A 23,498-nucleotide genomic window follows, 5' to 3' on the forward strand; every position below is an offset into this window, starting at 1 on the left:
TTCAGATGCTAACTTCAGGATAGGAGAGCTCTTGATGCAGTATTTAATATTCACTATTTATTTTGGACTAACTCGGGTGCACCAAGCTGAACACACATGTAAATCTATCAGAAATGTAGGATCTAGTGGATACAGACTATACAATACAAATGCATAATATACCAATTCTCAAAGGACTGCACATCAGTTTCCCTTTAAAAACAACAAAAAAAAAAAACAAAAAAAAACAAAAAAAATACAAAAACAACAACAAAAAAAAACTGACCAAAATTCAAAACTATGTTCCTGAATCAGTTCAGGTTGGATCACTGCAATGCATTTTCCTGAAGCTCTCCTGAATCTTCTGCTTACCTACAGTATGTCAGTTCATTGGTTCTGCAGAGTTGGTCAGTGCAAGCTTACCACATCTGTGCTCTGTGAGCTGGGAGCTCCACCTGCTCCTGGCTGAAATTAGAAAGGCTTCAAAATGGGAATATATATTTCCTACTCTTCCCCAATCTTTCAATAAAATTATAAATTTTCTTCTTGTTCTTTTTTTACCTTTTCTCTTTGTTGGTTGTTGTAAAACAGAAGGGAAGGGAAAGAAAGGAAAGAGAAGTGAAGGGGAGGGAAGGGAAGAAAATAAAAATCCAGCACATTTGGGATTTAAATATTTTTTAGTACAAATGTAATCATTAAATAACTCACTTGAAGTGAAAATTTCCAACAGCTACAATTTTAACCTATACATGTTGGACAGAGCCTTGGGTGGCATGGTTTAGTGTGAGGTGTCCCTGCCCATGGCAGGGGGGTTGGAACTAGATGATCTTAAGGTCCTTTCCAAACCTAACTAACTATTCTATGATTCTGTGATTCTGTGTTTGTACAGCATAAGAACTGAAAAACTTAGGCACAGAAACTTAACATTACTTCTTTTGACATGGGAATTATAAAGGCATATAAGGGTGCTATTATTCATTATTTGCATTATGACAGGGCCAAGAAAGCCCACTCAGGGACAAGTTTTCCTTTGTACCAAACAGTACAAGAACAGAACAGAAAAGACAGTCCTAGGGCATACCTATGCAATCCAGTAATGCCTGTCACAGACAGCCATGAAGTAGCACTGACCCAGACTTGTACATCTATAAAATGCAGTGAAGGTTTTTCTAGAAATACTTACCAGAGTCCTGGAAGCATTAAACATTTCATTAGCTTAGTCCTGTGCTTGAGCTAATAAACCCTGCCTCTCAGTATTTAGGAGCCACATATCACCTTTACATTAATTTTAATTCATACATATAATTTAAATATGCCTGTATTAGAGAGCTCTACTAAAACCAAAAGTAGCTTATTTCCAAATTTCATCTTCATCCTCTTGGCATTTCTGCAAGTGAAAAAACTACTCTTGCTGCCACCTTCAGAATCTGAGCCTCCTGCTACTGTAGCTTATTGGTGTCCAAATGGTCTATACGGGGAACGATGAGATCAGCCGCAGATGAGAACCATGGAGAACTGGAACAAGATCTATAAAGCAAAAAGCATATAGCAAAACATTTAATCTCACTCTTGTGGAAACTATTTAGCATGTGATCTGAATGATGCAGTCCATGCATACAGACTAGTCTGGGGCAGATAAAAGAAAATATCACAGTGTGTGGAAGTTCATACCCACAGGAAGTCAGAAAATGAAATACTTGTGGACAAATTTTAAAGGTTAATAAATTTTTATGAGTTATAAAGGCTAGAGCTAGGCCTGAGCTATTGAGTTTAGCTCAAAACTAAAATCAAAATAGGAATTTGGCTTGGGTTACATAAAAATTAGAAATGATGGTACAGTCACTTTTTGGATTTAGGTACTCAGAGTTCAATGAACAGACTTGCATTAAACAATATGTTTGATAAAAATTTAAACTATATGTATCAAGAAATGAGTAAGTAAATAGTCATTCTCCAAAGTGTGAAGAATCCACACCACACAGGGAAACCATCTGTAAAGAATTACCATGGTAGTAGTGAGTGATACATGTCATATTGAATTCAGGGCAAGAGAAATAGATCACTGAACAGATCCAGTGTGAAAAAATACTGGTTTCCACTGTACTAGCTTTCTAAGCTATGCATCTATGCAGTTCTGGTGTCCTCAACATAAAAAGGACATGGAACTGTTGGAACAAGTCCAGAGGAGGGCCACGAGGATGATCAGGGGACTGGAGCACCTCCCGTATGAAGACAGGCTGAGAAAGTTGGGGCTGTTCAGCCTGGAGAAGAGAAGGCTGCGTGGAGACCTCATAGAAGCCTTCCAGTATCTGAAGGGGGGCTGTAAGGATGCTGGGGAGAGATTCTTCATTAGGGACTCTAGTGACAGGACAAGGGGTAACGGGTTAAAACTTAAACAGGGGAAGTTTAGATTGGATATAAGGAGGAAGTTCTTTATTGTAAGGGTGGTGAGGCACTGGAATGGGTTGCCCAGGGAAGTTGTGAATGCTCCATCCCTGGTGGTGTTCAAGGCCAGGTTGGACAGAGCCTTGGGCGACATGGTTTAGTGTGAGGTGTCCCTTCCCATGGCAGGGGGGGTTGGAAGTAGGTGATCTTAAGGTCCTTTCCAACCCTAACTATACTGTGATTGTATGATTCTATGATTCTATAATGGTGAAAAAACATTTGTTTTACATTTTCATTGTGAAGCTAGATTTGTTTCTGTGTGCTAATGATAAAGTGCATGAGGAAGAATATGTATCTGAACTTGAGGAATAAATTGACCTGTGGAGTGTTGCCGTATCTTGGCTTTTACTGAGTATAACTAATCAAAATCATGTATGTATTTCTCAAAACCCTAGCTTCGTAAAAACCTCAGCTACAGCTTCTAGTCCTGATATGAAAATATTTAGAACATGATAAAATGCACAATAAATGTTAGAAAAACAGAAAAAAAAATCTTTTTGTAGTCTTATGATTTTGCGATCACATGCAGGAAAGGGACATTTCATGATTTTTAACATGTCATGAGTTTTAACGTTTAGATAAGGCCTCACTGGAGAAGAGTATTGTGAATCCGTGGAAATACTTTCTTAGATGCTAGAAAATGAAATTATCACACAATACTTTAGCAGTGGATATATAGAACTATTTTAGATATGGAAGGTAATTAGCTGGCACATGCCCTGAATAAAAACGCTAATAATTGTCTGTTACTGTCTTCTTTCTGAGTATGATCTTCATGGAAATTCATCTGTGCTTGGTACATTCAGAGTAAGATGAGGTTATTGTTGATACCTCATGTATAACATCTGTAACACCCTATAATACCCTTTGCACAGCAAGTTGAAACTGAAGTAATTTGAAAAATGCCTGTTGTTTCATTATTTTCTGTTCCAAAAGCAGAAAAGGACAGAGAACAATACAGTGAAAAAGAAGGTCCTTCTAAAAAAATGAAGACTTGCAGTGATTTAAACAGCATAATGGAATTACTTTCAAGAATTACAGAAAATATTAATTTCTCTAATTTTTATGGTAAATAATTTTACCTTATTTCTACCATTATCCCATACTTGGTAAATAGTTTCATATAAATAGAAGTATCCATTATGTACTGTGTACTGAAGAATTAAAAAAGAAAGTAAAATGTATACTCCATAAACATGCAGTGTCATTCTTTTTTCTGGGATGGAAAGCTGCATTCTTAAAGTTACTGAAGAGGCAGACAGAAATAGTGATCCATCCTGACATATTCTTAGGAACGTGGATTATTGTACTACTTTTCCCAGTTTCTGTCACAATGGGTCCATTTTGTAACCCTGCTCCTTGGCCCCTGGGCATGCCCTCCTCCAGCACCCAGCAGGAGTAAAAGGAAGAAAGAAATAAGAAACAAAAAGGGGACCCATTGAACAACCCAGCCCCCTAGCTGAGCAGATGAAATATCTAACCCTTCCATGTTTACACATTTTTACTTTGTTGTTTTAGATCATACATATGTTTTCTTTATAATTACAATTTTTTCTTCATCATAACAAAATGAAACTGTATCTTCCCTTCCAAGTTAATGGAAAGGCATTGGAACACACAAAAAATACAAGTGACCTCAAAATGTTAAGCACTCCAAAGTGAGAAATGTCAGAATTAAGATGATCTATTCATCATCCCACTCTTGGTCATAGAATCATAGAATCATAGAATAGTTAGGGTTGGAAAGGACCTTAAGATCATCTAGTTGTCACAGCTCATGGTTTTTATTTCAGACGTCCCCTGCCTTAGTCAGTGCACAGAGAAGTAAGCTGAGGATTCATAAAGCATGTCTCATCTGTTGAATTGATTGTCTTAACATACATTATGGTGTGTGCAATTATTCCTGTGGTAATGGCATTTAGAGACACTACCAGAGGTTGGAAGTAAATGCAGAGAATGTAGCAGACATTAAAGTAGCAAAAGAGATTCCTTGCCCCCAAACCTTTTCAAGCTAGACAGACAGAAGAGCCATGGGTAAGAAAAACAATAGAGATCAATTTGACCAGGGTCCTGTCCACTGTATTTGCCACATGAGGATTTGGTGCAACTCTGGCAGTAAATCTTGGGACTCAAAAGACCATTTCTAGACAAAGTGGGGTTATGCTGGAGAGTTTTTATTCCAGCTGCCTTTGACCTGGATTGCTGGATTATTCTTTGCTGAAAAAAAGCAAGAAGATCAATACAAACTGGTGATATTGCCCTTGAATTAGGTTGTGATGGATGTCACACATTATCACAATATAGAACCATCCCCCAGAATTAAGAAGATTCAACAGAACTTGGAGCTTAATTACTTATTTATCCATTATCAACAGTTTAAAGTATATTCTAGGCCTCTCCTTTGACAAGGGAATTGGGAATATTTTTTAAACTACTGTTTCTTACAGGTGATGGCACATCCTGGTTGCCAGAAATCCCTGTGATTACATCAGGTTTTACAGCTTTTGCCATAGAGCAGTCCTTTCTCTGATGGACTCTTTGAACAATTTAATTGTTCCCTTTGATGGATTTACATTTATACATTTACAAACATACAAATCAACCATGGGATGAAATGTACCGGCATATTTAGAAAAGGCCATTGCAACACAGAAATATTAAAGGAAGGAACTTCACAAAGCTCCTTTATTACGACAACTGAGTAACCTAGAAAGAGGAAATTGCCTAAGCTTTGCTCAAGTAAGTGGCAAGCTTCACACATGATACTTACACAGGACAGCCACACTGCACCCAGCCAGGATAGACCATCTTTAGGCTCTTCCTTCCACATGTATTCATATGTAGGAATAAGTGACATTTTGAAAACAATACAAAAACATGCTTCTCACAAATTCCCTAGTCTGTTCTTGCAGCTACCTCCAGCAAGCAGAATGACGGGGGTGGCAGCTCATTTCAGACTTAAAGCCAAGAATCTGTTCTTGTGCATCTTTGGTGTGTCATACTGGAGCTCTGAATGTTGACAGCTCACATGGGTACAGCCTGCAGCTTCATCCTGCATATTCTGATCCTCTTTCAAACTCTTAATACAATAGGGTCTTGAATACACTGTGAACAGAAGAAAGCAATCCCCCACATTCTATTTTGGTGTGTTGAGCCTAAAGTCTATTGGCTGGAAGCTGTCATCAGACATGACCATATGTTACTCAATGGCATTACAAGTAAATCCTAATTGAGTGCAAATTATGAAGATTAAAGTCACCTCAGATTTAGCTGTATTATGTTGAGGCAAATGTATTTCAAAGTTCTGCTTAACATGCTGGCAATTCTCAGCACAGAAATTAACAAGCTGTCATTACCTTGGATTTTATAAGCTGTTTTAAATGTCTGGTGTTCCTTGTTTGGAGCCCTTAGTCATAGAATGCAAGAACAATCCTTTGCAGCTCAGACTGAAAAACACCAAAGACAATATATTGTCAACAACTTTTGAAAAAAAATTGAATATTGATACAACGAACTCACTGAAGAATCTCCTGGTATAAGCTTTCCATAAATAATGGTAAAAGACTGGATGACTGCTGTTCTAATTGTGGTTGAAATCCAAGATTTGCATTTAAGAAATCCACTGTCAGGATAAGCCAGGACATTGATAACAGGCAATGTAGTACCTTTTGGAAATAATTAACTGATGCAGAAAGATTATCCTTGATGACTGAAGTTTATTACTGTTTCATAAGAGAGCTGTGAAGTAGTAACAAGCTAGCTGAACTTCATCTATTGGTGCACTTCAGATGATGCACTCCATTTTAATGAGATTAAAGGTTTAATGCGGTTAAAAGGTTTTTATCTGTTCAGTGTGCCTGGATTCAACACAGGGATTTCAGCGTGATCCATGAACAGAGAGTCATTGGAGAGTTACATTCATCTTGATCAATAAGAGCTTCTGACTTCTTTCCTTCATTTCTATTCCATTCAAAGACAAAATGATCCGGGCACATTTATTTCTGTATTCAGCACTGATCATATTCAGCATACCTGCCGAGGAAATCTTTCAGCCAACTCTTGTGCTGGACATGGCTAAAGTCCTTCTGGATAACTACTGCTATCCTGAAAACCTAGTGGGCATGCAAGAAGCCATTGAACAAGCAATCAAGAGTGGGGAGATCCTGGACATATCAGATCCAAAAATGCTGGCCAGTGTTTTGACAGCTGGTGTGCAGGGTGCTCTGAATGACCCAAGACTGGTGATTTCCTATGAGCCATCACCACATGCAGATCCCAGCCAAGAAGCTGAAGCTTCCCCCACTCGTGAGCAACTCCTTAGTCTTATTGAGCATGTGGTCATGTATGACAAGCTAGAGGGCAATGTTGGATACCTGAGGATTGATTATATCATAGGACAGGAAGTTGTGCAGAAAGTTGGAGCTTTTCTGGTGGACAAGGTGTGGAAGACACTGATAGAGACATCTGCCTTGGTGATAGATCTTCGTCACAGCACCGGGGGACAGATTTCTGGCCTCCCCTTCATCATTTCATACTTGCATGAAGCAGACAAGATGCTACATGTTGAGACTGTATACAATCGGCCCTCCAACACCACCACAGAGATATGGACACTTCCAAAGGTGTTGGGAGAGAGGTACAGCAAAGACAAGGATGTCATTGTTTTGATCAGCCACCACACCACAGGAGTGGCTGAAGATGTGGCTTACATTCTCAAGCACATGAACAGGGCTATCACTGTTGGGGAGAAGACAGCTGGGGGCTCACTGGATATCCAGAAGCTGCGTATTGGCCCCTCCAATTTCTACATAATGGTTCCTGTGTCACGATCTGTGAGCCCCTTGAGTAGGGGTGGACAGAGCTGGGAGGTGAGTGGGGTGATGCCATGTGTGGCTACTGAGGCAGAGCAAGCCTTACAGAAATCCCTGGACATCCTGGCAGTACGCAGAGCAGTGCCTGGCACCCTAAGCCACCTCACAAACATACTAAATGACTATTACAGCTTAGTGGACCAAGTGCCAGCGCTGCTGCAGCACCTCAGCACCTCTGACTTCTCTTCTGTGCAGTCAGCAGAGGACCTGGCCACCAAGCTCAACTCTGAGATGCAGACCTTATCTGAAGACCCCCGCCTGTTGGTCCGAGTCTTGATGCCAGGTGAAGCTGCTGTCCCCCCTGCTGAGAAGCCAATTGCACTGGCAGCCAACTTACCTGACAATGAGCAACTGCTGCATGCATTAGTGGATACTGTCTTCAAGGTGTCAGTGTTGCCAGGCAATGTTGGCTACATGCGCTTTGATGAGTTTGCAGATGCCTCTGTGCTTGCTAAGCTGGGACCTTACATTGTCCACAAAGTGTGGGAGCCCCTCCAAAATACAGAAAACTTGATCATGGACCTACGTTACAACCCAGGGGGCCCTTCCTCCTCTGCTGTGCCTGTGCTACTCTCCTATTTCCAAGATCCTGCTGCTGGTCCTGTCCATCTCTTCACAACCTATGACAGGCGCACCAACCACACACAGGAGCACAACAGTCAGGCAGAACTTCTGGGCCAGCCCTATGGGGCTCAGCGTGGCATCTACCTGCTCACCAGCCGCCACACTGCTACAGCTGCTGAGGAGTTTGCTTACCTCATGCAGTCTCTGGGCCGTGCCACACTGATTGGTGAGATCACAGCAGGAAGCCTCTCACACACCCGTACCTTCCCTCTTCTGCAGCCTGAGCAGGGAATAACCTGTGGCCTGACTATCACAGTTCCTGTCATTACCTTCATTGACAACCATGGCGAAAGCTGGATGGGTGGAGGAGTTGTGCCTGATGCCATAGTGTTGGCTGAGGATGCACTGGAGAAGGCTGTAGAGGTGCTAGCTTTCCACAAGAGTATGCGAGTACTTTTGGAAAGTGCCGGACAACTCCTAGAGGCTCACTATGCCATCCCAGAAGTGGCTGGTAAGGCCAGTGATATGCTGAGCACTAAACAAGCCCAAGGAGGTTATCGATCAGCTGTAGACTTTGAGACATTGGCTTCCCAGCTTACCAGTGACTTGCAGGAGGCCTCAGGGGACCATCGGCTTCATGTCTTCCACAGCCATGTGGAACCAACACCAGAAGAACAGCTTCCCAGCATGAGTCCCAGCCCTGAGGAGCTGAGCTACATCATTGAGGCACTCTTCAAAATTGAGGTATTGCCAGGCAACCTGGGCTACCTTCGCTTTGATATGATGGCTGAGGCAGAAACAGTGAAGGCCATTGGGCCCCAGCTGTTGCAAATGGTGTGGAACAAGCTGGTGGACACAGATGCCATGATTATTGACATGAGGTACAACACAGGTGGTTATTCCACTGCCATTCCAATACTTTGTTCCTACTTCTTTGAGTCTGAGCCTCAGCAACACCTCTACACCATCTTTGATCGTAGTACCTCACACAGCACAGAGGTATGGACTCTCCCACAAGTCACAGGCAAGAGGTATGGCTCTCTCAAGGACATCTACATCCTAACAAGCCATATGAGTGGGTCAGCAGCTGAAGCTTTCACTCGCTCTATGAAGGATCTATACCGCGCCACAGTTATTGGTGAGCCTACAGTAGGTGGTTCTCTCTCAGTGGGCATTTATCGTGTTGGTAACAGTTCCCTATATGCCTCCATCCCCAGCCAAGTAGTGCTCAGCCCAGTCACCGGCAAAGTGTGGAGTGTGTCTGGGGTGGAGCCACATATCACCGTCCAGGCCAATGAAGCTGTGTCTGTAGCTCAGCAAATTGCCAGCCTGCGTGCCCAGGTGCCACAGACATTGCAAACTGTAGGCAAGCTTGTAGCAGATAATTATGCCTTTGTGAATGCTGGGGCTGTTATAGCATTAAACCTCACCAAGAACATCAACAAAGACAGCTTTAGAAGGGTTAATACAGAAGAGGAGCTGGCCAGGAAGGTGACTGCCAACTTGCAAGCGCTTTCTGATGATGAGCACCTGAAATTACTCTACATCCCTCAACATGCCAAGGACAGCACCCCAGGGATCACGCCAAAACAGGTACAGTTCTCCTGAATCCAGCTATGCTGATGCCAACTAATGGGAGCACTGTGTCAGACATCTTGTTTCTAGGCCATATCATAAACCCACCATGATTTACCTGTACCCAGAAGAAAAGCGAGTGACTGAGTGTATTTTGGAGGAAAGTCAGGGTAGTATATTGTGGTAGTAGATGATAGTTCTGGATGCATTTATTTTGGGAACAACATTCAAGCTGTAAATTTCTTTCAGTTGCCATCTGCACAAGCAAATATGCTGGGCTTCATGGTTAAAGGGAAGATACCTCATTGTCTTTGTAATCCTGTCTCTTTCAGTGCTATGGCTTTTCAAGCTATAACAAATTAATGCAGAAACCCACTGATTACAAATCAAGTTTGTAATTTAAGAAAAATTTGGTTGGACCAGGGTACATGCATACACCACAAAACATTCAGCCACGTACTTTTCAATGGATTTTTCTATATAAAATTATTGTACCTGACTTGTATTACACAAGAATAACAAGCAGCTTCTTTGGTAGTGATAGTGGAAAGTTTTTCTGATTGTATCTCAGTCTCAGCTTCAGACAGTTTCCCAGTGACCTAGAAATACTTTAGGAGAAGTATCTGTGTGAAGTTATGTGACCCCAGGGAGAAATTGATTTTTAATAACCTACTTTTGCCCATGCTGTGTGGTTTGCATAACAGTCTGTGCTTTGTTCTGAGCCTGGGTATTTATGCACTGGTCTGCCTTGGCAATCTTTCTTGTCCATTGTTCTGCTGGCGAGAGCTCCCAGGAGCACTTGCTAAAATCCCATCTTCAAATTAAAGGAGGGTTAGGATAACCTGATCCCTTTCTTGGATGGAGTAACCTCTTTCTGCCTGCTGCTCTAATATGGCTATCAGAGACGTCTTTTCTCTAGGGATTTATAAAATTGCTTTTTGAAGAGAATGCATTTGCCTTTGCAATGAACCAGAGTATACCAAGTGTCAGGTAGCTTAAATGTTTTCCGGGGAGGGAAATCTGTGGGCTTCCACCCTCTGAAGTTCTTGGTATGCATGATTTAAAGTGAGCATGACCTTTGTGGTGTTATCTCCAACATTAAGTTCAAGGACAAAGTCTAAACATTGCCGGGGAAGGCATGCTTTTCAAGTTTGTTAACCAAGAGATGCTGGCCCCATTCTTGCCTCTAGGCTTAAATTGAAATAATTAATTAATTAAATGTTTTTTCTATTTCATCATTCTTTTTCCTGCCTACATTTCTCAGCTGTAGAAAGCTTCACTCTAAGAATGTTTTTGACAGATCTCCCTGCTAAATTATTACCAACATATCAGTAGTGATAGATCATAATTTCTTCCCATTTTACAGTGTAGGCCAATCTTGCAAATTAGTCACTGCTTTCACTGAAAGGCTGTTAATGGATATTGTAGGCCATTTCAAACCCTTATTCAGACCTTGAATGTTGAGAACAGGATATACAGGACAAATACCTTATTTGTCAAATGACGTGAAATTCTGATCCTAATAGAGCTAGTGAGAAAAAGCTACTATACTGATTAATGCCTATGTTTACCTCAGTTCTTTGTCAAGCAAAATGATTGGAAGATATTGGGAATACATATGTAAGAAAGAGATCACATCAGTGTACATGAAAATCAGGACAAATGTGAGATTTCTTCAAGGGGAGTAATGTACAAATAGCAGAGGAGAAGCATGGGTCTCTTATGAGGCTAAAATAGTTTCCAAAGATCTATGCATTCCCTCCAGTGCTTGAGGAAATTGAGAGACAGGGACAAGAGAGCTGTGTTAAAACATTTTAAGGTGAAAGAGAGTGAGTGAACGAAGACACTGAAGTTACTGAAGTAAAGGCTTTTCCTTTTGATAGAGGTAAAAGAAAATTCACCTATTCCACATATTCACCACTGGGCAGCAAAAGTATTTTCATTTCCTGCCTTGCTTTTGCATGGCCAAGAGGGGTGCTTTCTGTGGAATATTTCAGGAATACCCCCTTCCAATAACCCAGAGAGCAAATGCCGTAAGATTACACTGAAGCTTATATGATGACACTAATCGCATTTGAGTTTTTGGTTGGGTTTTTTTACAGTTCTATAATGGACAAGGTGGCTTTTTTAATCTGTATCACATTTATTCCTCCAACACCTAAAAGCTAGTTTTTCTCTTGTGCTACCTACCTTCCAAGCCACCCTTTCCCTTGACAGTGGGATTTTCTTTATAATGACCTTGACAATGAAGCAGATCCAACACAATTAAATGAAAGTGATGGTGAATAACTGCAAGAAGGATGAGATGGGACATAGCAGACAGACAAGTGAAATGTATGCAGACCTGTGCATCTGCTACACTGGAATAGTTGCTGAAGCATAATATGGGTACTGAATATGTCTCCTTTATGATAGCAGCAAGGTCAATGCTAGCTGGAGTTGTCTGCTGCATGAATGCCATTTCCAAAGTCAGACTTCCCAGAGGCAAATATTTTATACATTGTTTGTGATTCAGAAAATAGCATTTTGCCTATAAGGCAGAACTCTGTAAACTTGCTGATGTGCAGTTCAATAATTCATACTTCTTATTCCTCTGTTTGCCTCTCTCCAGTCATACCTTAATTCCCATACTGAAACATTTGTGTTCATGAATATCTGAGTAATGTTGGCTACATATAGAAGAACTGCTGCCTGATTTTAGCAAATGTGGTTATGTTAATTTTAAGTGACAATACTCTCCCTGAATGACTCTTTTGACTCCTTGATACTGTCCAAATACTTTGATTGCAGTCTTCATACTGAAGAGAATTTTTGTATTAATATTTTAGATAAGAAGTTCTAAATTATGATCAGAGTAGAAGACGAAAATTATTTAGAAAGAGAAATTGTTCCTCCATTTGAAGTCCTTTTCTCAGATAAAAAAATACGTATCTATAGCAGAGTATTGTACTTGCTGAAGGAGAAAATAGTTACAGATGTTTCACCAGAAAGTAGCATAGTTTGATTATGTCCCTTCATAAATGAGTGAAATCAAAATACTCAGCCTCAAAGTGTCAAGATGGATAATAAAATTTCTACACCTGTTGCTAACAGGTGGAACAAAATTGTTGTGGGCCCATATGATGCTGATATATGTCAACATAACCACAGTAAAGTCAGTGGAACTGTACAAGTTCATGCAAGCCAAAATGATGACTCATGTTTAACTGTCACTGACTCTTCACCTTTTTCAGTTCATGTTCATGATAGTTCAGTGGTTTGCAATGAGTATGTGTATTGTCAGAGCAGGCTTACACACCTCTTTGTAGTGCCATCCTTTGCAGGGTGAAAGTACAGCTCTCACTCTGCCCTGTACTCCCTCAATGGAGGCTGAAAGCCTTGAATAACCTCTTTTAATCCTTTCCAGAGCACTGTCCCAGCGGGTTTCAGCTTTTGCTTGTGGTAACCTCCCCCCCAGTCCTGGCTGTCTTGGTACAATGGAGGGCAGGATTAGAATTCAGAGCTATATTTCTGGAAAAAACTGGAGAAATGATCTCTGAAAAGACGGATGAGGTTAAATAAGAACACATGCAGCGTTCTCACACAGTTTCTAGGGTGATAGTAATTGACTGCGTAGCTCTGGGAGGAAAACAGCTTGTTTGTGGGGAGTCGTGTTAAAAAAGTATATGGGTTCTTCAGAGTTCATAAGCTGAACACAAGTTAATAGAGTCAAGTTGTTGCAGTAAAAAATAATAATCCTCAAACTGGAATGGATAAGGAGGAATATAATCAGTAAAATATGTGAAGTCTGCTACACTCAGCTCTAAAGAAAATTCAGCTAGAGTATATAATGTGCAGTCTTGGGCAATGCTTTTCTGGAAAGATGTTCCTCAAGTGGGGAGACAGCAGAAAAGGGGAACAGGAGTAAAGAGAAGACTGAATAAGAGTAATCTTGAAAAAGTTTAAAAGTTTTGAGTTGTTTATTTCAGAAAGAAGAAAACTGAGAGAAGACATTAGAATGGTCCTCAGATACGTATCAGGCTGTTTCAAACATGAAGAGAATAATCTGTTCCCTTATCCATGGTAAACAGGCCAAGAAGGAATGCATTTAAACTGTGGAAAGTAGTGAACTTAGACTGTTTACACTAGATGTTAAAAACATCTTTGTAATAGTAAGACTGGTGACGTACTAGACTGAATTGCCCAGAAATCACCCAGTGATATGGGTGTTTTTAAGAGCAAGTGAGAATTGGCTGTCAGCGATATAGCTGATCCTGCTCAGTCCTTGTACTGGGAGACCTACAAGGATGGACAGTTCCATTCCAGCCTGTGCAAAACCCAAATGCTATTCCAAGAAAGAACGGCACAACTCTGCCACTCAGTCCCCAAGATCTCATGGTTCTTAAACCAATCTCAGAGTTTGCAATGGCACAAGGATGTTGGCTGATAACGTTTTAACAGCTGACAGCTGACAGCACTAGCAACCTTAACGTAAAACAGCATTATGTTGCAGTGCTCAGCACAAAACTAGGTATGAAAATACAGTCTCTATCTAAATAGATAGAACAAGTTAGGGGAGAGGTGAAAAGGAAGAAAAGAGCTAAGAGATACAGAGTTGGGAAAGTAGTTTGCCTATGGTTGGGGTATGTGTCAGTAGTAGATTCAGGGATGAAACTCCATGTATGAGTCCTAAGGCAACATTCTAGCTCCTATTTTGTGTCACATCACTTATTCCGGTTAGGCCACTCACCTGTGGAAGGAGACTGAAGAATAGGGCTAGAGGCCCTATATAGTTAAGAAAAACCAATTTTTCCTTGGCTTAAGTGGTGTTAGCTTGGAGATGCTTTAGTCTAGCCACATTGCTTATAGTATTTTTACTAAGGCACCTAAGGGTTTGTATTTAACATCAAGTAATTTGTATGTAAACATCGCTTGACTGAGCAGCAAGATCTTACCTTCAGCTGCATCCTGTCCCAGCTTGTCCTTCTCCAGCAAACAGTCTTGCCTTCCAAAGAAGAGTGTGCTACTGCTCTCTGAAGCTAGGCTTACCTCCTTAAGTACTGGCAGCACATGGCCTATGTGCCAGTGTCATGAAACTGTGGTTTTTGAGGATAGTAATGCTCTACTGTCGGTCCAGCCTACTCACCTCTTTTGCTTAAAAATTAGGAGGCTTTCCCCATTGCCCCAAAATTACATTTTCATAACTTCTGCTCCTAAAGCCTTTAGAATTGATATATTTCCATACCTTCCCTTCAAACATGAAGACGAAGAGTTTCTTTGGGATCCTTGTATATTAATTTTACCCCATGAGTCCCAAGTCTTTAAAAGCAGCCTGCCCATCTTGAAATCTGTAATGAATTTTCAAAAATTAGCAACACTGCTAACAAGTACTAAAGTCCTCAGTGAACATGTGATGCAGCATAGTAAAAGAACAAGTTGGAAAAAAAATTACCAGACATAGACAAAGAGGTTATTCTTAATCAACATGCTAATGGGTATGCATCTAGCAATTATTGTTGGAGATAGAACTAAGAAATGTGTGTTCAGTTAAAATATCATTATTAAATGGCTGAAAGTAACACAACAGTTTTATTTATAGATGTTACCAATGAGTGATGATTTTTTTCTCCTGGGGGGACCAGTACCTCTGAACTAGATATAAGCTCTGTCAGAACAATGCAATGCATGCTGGATATATTCTTCAAAACTGATTTGTTAATCAAAGTACAGTGGACAGATCAAGTAGCACTGCTGTCACTGGGAAGTGGATTGGAAATGACAAACTCAGTAGTGCTGGACTGATATGTTTACAGTCCAGATATAATGGTTATTTCCACAAGGTACAGCGAGAAAGAAGCATACAGAAAAGGAGTCAGTAAAGTTTGCTGTTAGCATCAGGTCAGCTACTGGCCAATAGGGCTTTTAAATTAATGCTTGAAATTTTGGCATACAGAAGGCACTGAATCATGAAGAATCTCAGGGCAGCTGGAAGCGTGATTTGGTGGGCAATTTTCCCCCAGGTAAAGGTAAAGTGCTTGAGCTATGTCAAATACAGCTGCATTCACACACCTTGGAAACCCTCTTTCTGCTGTGGCAGACCTGCTTTTGGTAGGAGCACATCCCCAGACCAGAGCACTACACGTAGGGCAGCAGATTGCCTGACTCCTCTACAGCTGCAGAAAAAGCCCAAGTGCCTTCCAAATTGTAGGGTATGTTGCAGATTGGGAGAACACCTTTTGGCACATGGCTCACTGCTGACTCCTTGTTCTTTGGGATGTAAAAGTATGGGTTGTCTGGAGCTGAGCTATGGCAGAGGGCAATTGATTTAAAAACAAGTATAAAATAGTTTTCACAGCCAGCCTGAAGGGAAGAGGCCAAACTGCTGAAGGTCACATAAGTCATATATATCCCAAAGACTTTTCTTCTTAAGCTGAAGGAGAGTTTTCAGACACATGTATGCAAAACAGAAGTTTGGCAATAGGAGCAGGCTAAGTCCCGATACATGCAGGGGTTACTAGGATAACTTTATTACTTGGCTACACATTGCTACTAAAAAATTCTGCTGTTTAATAACATAAGCTAAACAAAATTAAACTAATCACAGACTAACACGTGAGACTCTGAGCACATGTCCACCATAAGAGAGATTTAACACGTCTACCTCCTGAGTATCCTAGCACATGCCCAACACATCGGGTTTCTCACTGTCAGAGGCACTGGATAATCAAAAGGGGCTGGGGCCAACCTCACCTGTAACCAGCAGCTGTTTGTCAGCTGAGGCTAATCAAGAGATTATAAAAGTCCTTATTTAGAGTGGAGCCTTATTTAGAAAAAACTGCTGAAGGAAGCAAGTGGGTTTGGGTAGCAGGCCTGGGATAATGGCCTATGCTGCAGGCTGGGGGATGGTTCTTGTAGCCTTCTCAGCTTGTTTGATCCAAGGAAATTCCTGTATTTTTGAAAAATAAACTGAGCCCTGACAAATAGGTGCCTGATCCAGGTTCTGGGCATGTTATTGATGCACCCTATGCTGAGAAAGCAATGCAGCAGCCAATGCTAACCTATGTTTAATATGCAAAAGTATGAATATTATTTGTTATATTCCTCTAACTTGGTCATATTCCTCACATATATCCCACCTGAACTAAACTTGACCCACGTAATTATTTTTAAATCTTGTGCCAAGCTATCAGTGCCAGCAAATGATTTGTTTTGTTTTCCCAAACTCTTTCAGATCCCTTCCCCGGAAGTATTTGAAGATCTGATTAAATTTTCATTCCACACAAATGTATTTGAAAACAACATCGGCTATCTGAGATTTGATATGTTTGGAGACTGTGAACTTCTAACCCAGGTGTCCGACCTACTGGTAGAGCATGTTTGGAAGAAAATTGTTCACACAGATGCATTAATCATAGACATGAGGTAAACCTTTGCATGGCAAATAACCAAAACACTTTCCAAACAGCATTTTATTTGTAATAGTGAATTAGCTTTACATGGCTTACTGTCCTGTTTACAGGCTAAAATTGCTGGGATTAAATGAGAAAAGGAAAGCAGCCAAGGAAAACAGTAACAGTCTGGAAGTATATCTCAAGACAAATTGCACCATCACTTGAGATGTTTAGAACTAAATAGCAAAATTTAGGAAATATGTTGCAGAACGCAATCCTGGATGTCCCAAATATTTTCTTTCTCTGATTTCTTCCTAATCAAAGGCTGTACGTGCCTTATATTAGTTATATATAAAATATCTATATATGCGGCTTAAATAAATCTTTCACTGCAGGCAGTGGTCAAGTGATTGAACAGTCAAAAAAACAGACCATGAGTAAGGCTGTGTTACAACATCTAGTTTGCCGTATCTGCAATGCTAAATTATCCTGAGTAATCAGTCCTGTACGGAATGACCCTTATGCACAGAGGCAAAGGTGACATAAAGGTACTGTAGCACTCCTAGGTGCTGCTGCAAGATACAGCTTCATATGCCTGCTCTCAGCTAAGGATTCTGTTGGACACTCCAGTGTGTCAACAATGCTCCAAATCTTGTGAACCAGAAGATGAGATCCATTTGCTGCCAGCTATAAAAGCAGATGAATATCACAAATACACATTTCCATACAACATTTAGGTAAATAATCCATGCAACATTTAGGTAAATAATTCCCTTATTTTGGTCCAGACCTGATGTTTGTGAGCCCAGAACATTGCCATTATCAATTAAAAAAGGCCTTTGTAAGATTTCATTTTTAATGCTAGAACCATTAATGTCCAATGCCACCATGGGGCTTTTGATATTTAGTAGTCTTCTTAATATTCTTCTGGGATTTGCAGCATATGCAGGAAAAGATGAGCATGGCAGTGAGAGCAGAGAGAAATATCTTACTGTTTGAGCAGAGGAGGCAGGGCAGCAACCAACAAAACGCACCCATAATTGAATTCAGATTCATCGAAGGCACCACCATCATCTTCCCATAGACTTGAGATAGGACTGGGACTACTCACTCTTGCCCCAGTTTTCTCCCAGGCTAAAACTTGTATCAGGGCCAGGGGTAATAAAACAGCAAAGATGAAATCATGTACCAGGTACCAACTGGTATGACTGTAGTTCTTTTCTTGCGTTACTTTGATTTTGGTTTGGGTTTTTTTGGATTTTTTTATATTTAATGTATTTCTAGTCCTTTGAGTGTACACAAAAGACCCAGTCTCTGAAGGCATATAAAAAAGAACTCCAAACATTTTACCTTCTGAAATTCTCCCTAAACCATCTTATGATTTTAAGGCAAGACTGATAATTTCCCTTTTGCATGGATTAGCCATAACAAATAATGTTTCTCATCTTACAAGTTTTCCTCCCTGGAACAGCTGTGCCACTCATGAACTTCTGGTTTTTAACTTTCACAGCACTGAGACACTGGTAAACTAAACAGCTTTCTTTATGTCACACATGAAGTCTGTAATGAAGTTAAACTAAACCTTTAGCAACTGCTCAGCCATTATTACTGACTAAAATTTCTGCAGTTTCACTCTCTGCAAGAGACTCCCAGGAAAAGCTCTCCAGCATTGCTCTAGCTGCCTGCCACTCATTTCAGCTATGATGGTAGCTGTGGGAATCACGGCTCTGCTGGATCTAGCTGCCTCCTGAGCTGTGCAGGAGCAGCAGTGGGACCTCATGACACCATACCGCTATCTGGGACACACTGAAAAGTCTTATTTCAGTTCTAGCCAGTCACAGTGTGAAGCCAGCATACAGCTCCCAAATACTGCAGAGTAAAAGGGTAACTTCACTCTTTTGGACAGAGGCTTTCTGGGTATTCTAATCCTTTTCTGGAGGTGAAAAAACTTAGTTATGGACTGGACTGAGCAAAACTCATTTCCTAGCAGGTTTTTGAAGGAATTTCTGCATCAGGCACTCTGAATATCACCTATAGGAAAGCACTATATCGATCTCCTACTAGTCGTGATCAAAGTACAAACATCTCCAGTGCTGTATATGCTGTAGTATTAGTGAAGAGGGACAGATAAAAATACTTTGATATTCCATTCTTTGTATTCATAGCAGGGGCTCTCCAATGACAGTTAGGCTCCTCAGTGAATTTATTCTTCAGAGACTGGTATGAAATCAAACTACAACCAAAGTATGCAAACGTGACTGTCCTAAATGAAGCAGCTAACACAGTCTTTAGGCACAAAAAGAAATGGCGTGATATTATAAAGTGCCAAACACCGAGTATTCCCATTGTGTGCAGCAGGAAATAAGAACACAACATTCTACAAACATGTTTCTTAAATGGGGTTTAGTCATTTACTCCTGCTGCATATGTCAGTAACAGCATGGGTTATTCAGAGTAGAAGAATAACAAGAATCTGATGTTTCTCTGCAGATTCAGAGTCTTTGCTTACTTTCTGAATTTTTTCCAAGTTGAATCAAGAAAAAAAAGAGACTATTCAGTTTTATGTTTGCTTTTGAAGTCAGTTGTGGGCAATAACAGTCCAAGACTCTTAGACGGGATTTTGTTTCTCTGACAAATGTACACATGCTGATAGGGGAGAATGAATGTAAATGTAAAAAATTATAGCCGTAACCCCTTTCAGTACTGATGTTAAGGAACAATACTTGGAAAGGAGATTTACTGTCTGCTTCAAATTTTCAATTGTTTCCTTAATATTTTTAATTTCTGAAAAGGTACAATGTTGGAGGCTCCACCACTTCCATAGCAATCCTATGCTCATACTTCTTTGATGAAGGACATAAAATTCTCTTGGACAAAGTTTATGACAGACCCACTGACTCAGTAAAGGAAATATGGACTGAGCCACAGCTGAAAGGTAAATGTCAATTTCTTTTTAGAGTAGCTTTTCATTTCAGCTGTCCCTCCTTGGGTATTTTAAAGTCAGCCATTAGAAACCATAACTCATTTGGTGAAAGCACATGACCACTATTAATTCAAGCTGTGCAGAGAATATAAAAACAAAAATGTGCATTTCAGCCATGTTCCCCAATGCTATCTACAAATAACAGTTTATTGCTCCTAGGAATGGGGTATGTTAAGCACAGAGGTTTGTAAACTGGTTCCCAGAAGTTTAGCTGAATACTGCTTATACTGGTTGCAACTTGTTTTTTTAGAAGTTGCCAAAATTAAAAATAAATCTGTGTTGCCTAGACCTCTTGTAGTATTTCTTCCAATACTCACAGTGTTATATGTATCCCCTCACTTTCTACCTGTGTAATTCACAATTTCAGTAGATGAAAACACTCACAATAGCCCAGTTTGCTCACAGAATGTTAGAGAGAAAGAAAAGTGAGTGAGTTTAGATTATTTGGCACATTCACATGTGAGTGAGTTTAGATTATTTGGCAATGTATCACACACACCCCTCAACACACACACCCTGGCTGCTGTTTGTGGAAATTGAAAGGATGCAGTAACATGCAGAAATGGAGCTCTTGAGTGCTCATAGAGTGCAGCTAGAGTGCTAAGAAGCCTTAAACATTAGTTTTAATTCTTTTTCCCTTTTAAAGCTAAGACAGTACCAAAAAAAACAAAAAAATGGTGTCACAATAGTGTCTGAAATTACTGGCTTGGACCATACTGAAATGTTTAAACTTTATCACAGGCTGCAGGGTCCATCTATTTTCCCAGGCAGTCAGAGGTGGGCTGTGCTAAGGGATATAATTACTACAGACACATTCCAGTTCCCACCAAAGAGAACAGGCAGACTCATATTAACTTCAAAGGAGTTGGATTGGATCCTGTATTGTATATACATACCTACTGTGAAAAAGGTCTTCTAACGGATACTACATCTATAGTGAAATGTGAAGGGCAAAGATGGTGTGGAAATTAATTACCATGCTATAGGCCCCTCTCTTACAGTTTAGTATAAGAATTATATGTCATACTGCAACTCACTTAAAGAATTACTTTGTTTATAGTAGTTTTCAAGTTATTAGGTCCCAGTTATGATGCTTTGGCCACTTTTTCAAAGGAACTAAACCTCAAAAACTATCTAGGCTGTTCCAATACATTGAAAATAGGTACAAAACACGTCCTACTCCTGTCAGCTGGTTTATGTAAGAAAATGAGATAACTTGGCTCAGATCCTAATAAGGGGTATTTGTTGAAGGGATTGGGACAAAGGCCATGCAACAGCTTCCATTTATAGACTATAAAGAGCCTGTGGGAAACCACTATAATTATAATTTCATAAAATGCCGCCTGCATAGTTTTCAGGCCAGCTCTCTGACAGCCATGTTCCTAGAGCAGGGATGAAACTGAAGATGTTGCTGGCTCAGCTTTGAGTATTTCTGCTGAAGGAGCGGAAAATGTTGCTTTCCTCACCCGCCTATACCAGTCCTCTGATGAGATCTAGAGCTCCCGTGTAAGTCAAAGCCACAGAAGAGCCAGCAGTAGTAACCATGAGCTGGCCTCCCAGCTGCTGGAGCTTATAACCAGAAATGTAGAACAAGAGCACCACATAGGACAATAGTCTTTACAGTATAGAGGCTGGGCTAGTGTAAAATGTGTTTTAATACCATTGTAGATACAAAGTATATTTCCAAACTTCTTTGGTAATAACAAGTAGGAAATTAAGACTTTTCTTGCAAATAAATCTCTGAAAATGGTTGCATTTCTGATTATTTTTGTCTTGTCTGGCAGGAGAGAGGTATGGCTCTCAGAAGGGACTAATAATCCTTACCAGTGCTGTGACAGCTGGGGCTGCTGAAGAGTTTGTATACATAATGAAGAGACTGGGCAGAGCTCTCATCATTGGGGAACAGACCAGCGGTGGCTGCCATTCCCCACAGACGTATCAAGTAAATGATACGAACTTCTACATCATCATCCCCACCTCCAGATCAGTCACCTCTGCAGAGAGCACTTCTTGGGAAGGGAAGGGGGTCCTTCCTCACATGGAAACACCAGCTGAAACAGCACTCATTAAAGCAAAGGAGATGCTCAGTGCTCACCTGCACAGCTCTAGATAGCCCAGTAAGGGAACATGCCCCTAGTTCTTAGGCAACGTATGCTACACACACACCCACACACACACACCCCAAATGTAGACACTAGAATGAAGTGGGAACTTAATTTCAATCTGTATGGTCAGTGATTGGTTCCCTGTATGCAGCTCAAAGTGACTCTCTTTCAACACACTGACTTTCTTACCCCATTCTGTGGAACCCAGTTCTCTCTGTGCATGGTTGAGATACTTGGATAATGCACTAGGTTTTGCGGATTCCTTTTCTGGTCATATAGAAATTTTCATTGTTGCAGTGTCTGTTTTTTAAATTTACATCCAACTCACTGAAGGCATGTAAGCCATCTCAAAGCATTTTTTGCAAATAATAGTGAAGGCACCTCTGCTCCTTGGAAGTTGCGTACAATTCCTATTTATACATATTAAAGAAGAATTAACATTAGTTGGTAGAGTCTGTTTTCCAAACTTGAACAGCTAAATTGATCTCTTCACCATTTTATCATCCAGATGTCCCAAAAATAGCCACAGTATTTCAAAGTTGCCCAGACTCCTGGTATTTCTAGGTACGTGGCTGCTTCTCCCCTACTGTCTGGCAGAGGGAGGGGGAATGAGCAAGAGAAGGGCAAAACATTGACTCTTTCACCTAGTGCCCAGATCAACAGACTCATGAAAAAGCATCGTATTTTTTTACTTAAGGCTAAAAGCAGACTGCTGTATGTCCTGCCACAAAGACAGAAAGCAGAGAAATATCCTTTGCACTCTGCTAGCAAACTACTTATTAGGTAATGGTGTATTCCAGGGCAACTAACAGAATACTGACATGAGCTTAATTAATGCACAACATTAGTTGTCTTTCTTACAATTCTTATCTATCTGTCTTTAATTATTTAATAAATAAATAAATCATAATTATTTAGCAATACATGTAACTGCAATCTAGATCTCAAAATTTCTCATCTCTGTAAAATTCCAGCTGTAAAGTAATTAAGTTAGGAAAATATTCCCCCAAAATTTAGTCACTTAAGGTCTGAGTAGCTACACATTGATGTTTCCTTGGTCATTTGTAAGTTATTGCAGAGTTGGGTTTGTTTTTATAAATCATGTTCGAACATCTAACTGCAGAGAATCTCTTTCAGTATTTAAAGGAAAATAATTTAAACAAAATAAACTTTCCATTTTTTTACTACTTGTTTGTCTTATCAACTACACTCAGTGAGATCACTGACCTGGACTCTTTTGAGCTATTTTTGTGTTCTGATTTTTATGCACTAGCTAGTTGCTGAACTTCTCAGTGTTGTGGAAAATATTTCAGTTAACTAAAACTCATACAGAATTTTGTGTGAAGTGATATATGTATGAAGTATGTTAAAGAGTCTTAATATGGAAAAGACTGGAGTAGTCAATAAATGAGTAAACAACATTAATGTATTTCTTCTGCTGTCTTTTAAGCCTCTTTAATATCTAAATGGTCCAGATAGACTGCTTTGTTTTCTTAAATACAATCAGTTGTGCTGTCATGTACAAACAATAGTAGTTGCAAAAGTCAGCATTTAAAAAATTTAGCTATTCATTCAAGGACCAAAAGCTATATTATATGGGCACAAA

General features: G+C 40.2%; 1 protein-coding gene across 1 annotated transcript; it reads left to right on the plus strand.

The window, feature by feature from the left end:
- Positions 1 to 278: 278 nt before the first annotated feature.
- RBP3 (retinol binding protein 3) lies at positions 279 to 21,952 on the plus strand. The gene is made up of 5 exons (XM_057400991.1): positions 279 to 386; positions 6,400 to 9,452; positions 16,645 to 16,835; positions 19,597 to 19,739; positions 21,572 to 21,952. Exons 1-5 carry the CDS (start codon positions 314 to 316, stop codon positions 21,898 to 21,900), a joined length of 3,789 nt encoding a protein of 1,262 aa, XP_057256974.1. The 5' UTR covers positions 279 to 313; the 3' UTR covers positions 21,901 to 21,952.
- Positions 21,953 to 23,498: the final 1,546 nt, after the last annotated feature.

This window comes from Pezoporus wallicus, unplaced genomic scaffold, assembly GCF_028554395.1.
Source record: "Pezoporus wallicus isolate ANWC-B61680 ecotype Strahan unplaced genomic scaffold, APGP_CSIRO_Pwel_v1 contig_5524, whole genome shotgun sequence".
Lineage (NCBI taxonomy): Eukaryota > Metazoa > Chordata > Aves > Psittaciformes > Psittacidae > Pezoporus > Pezoporus wallicus.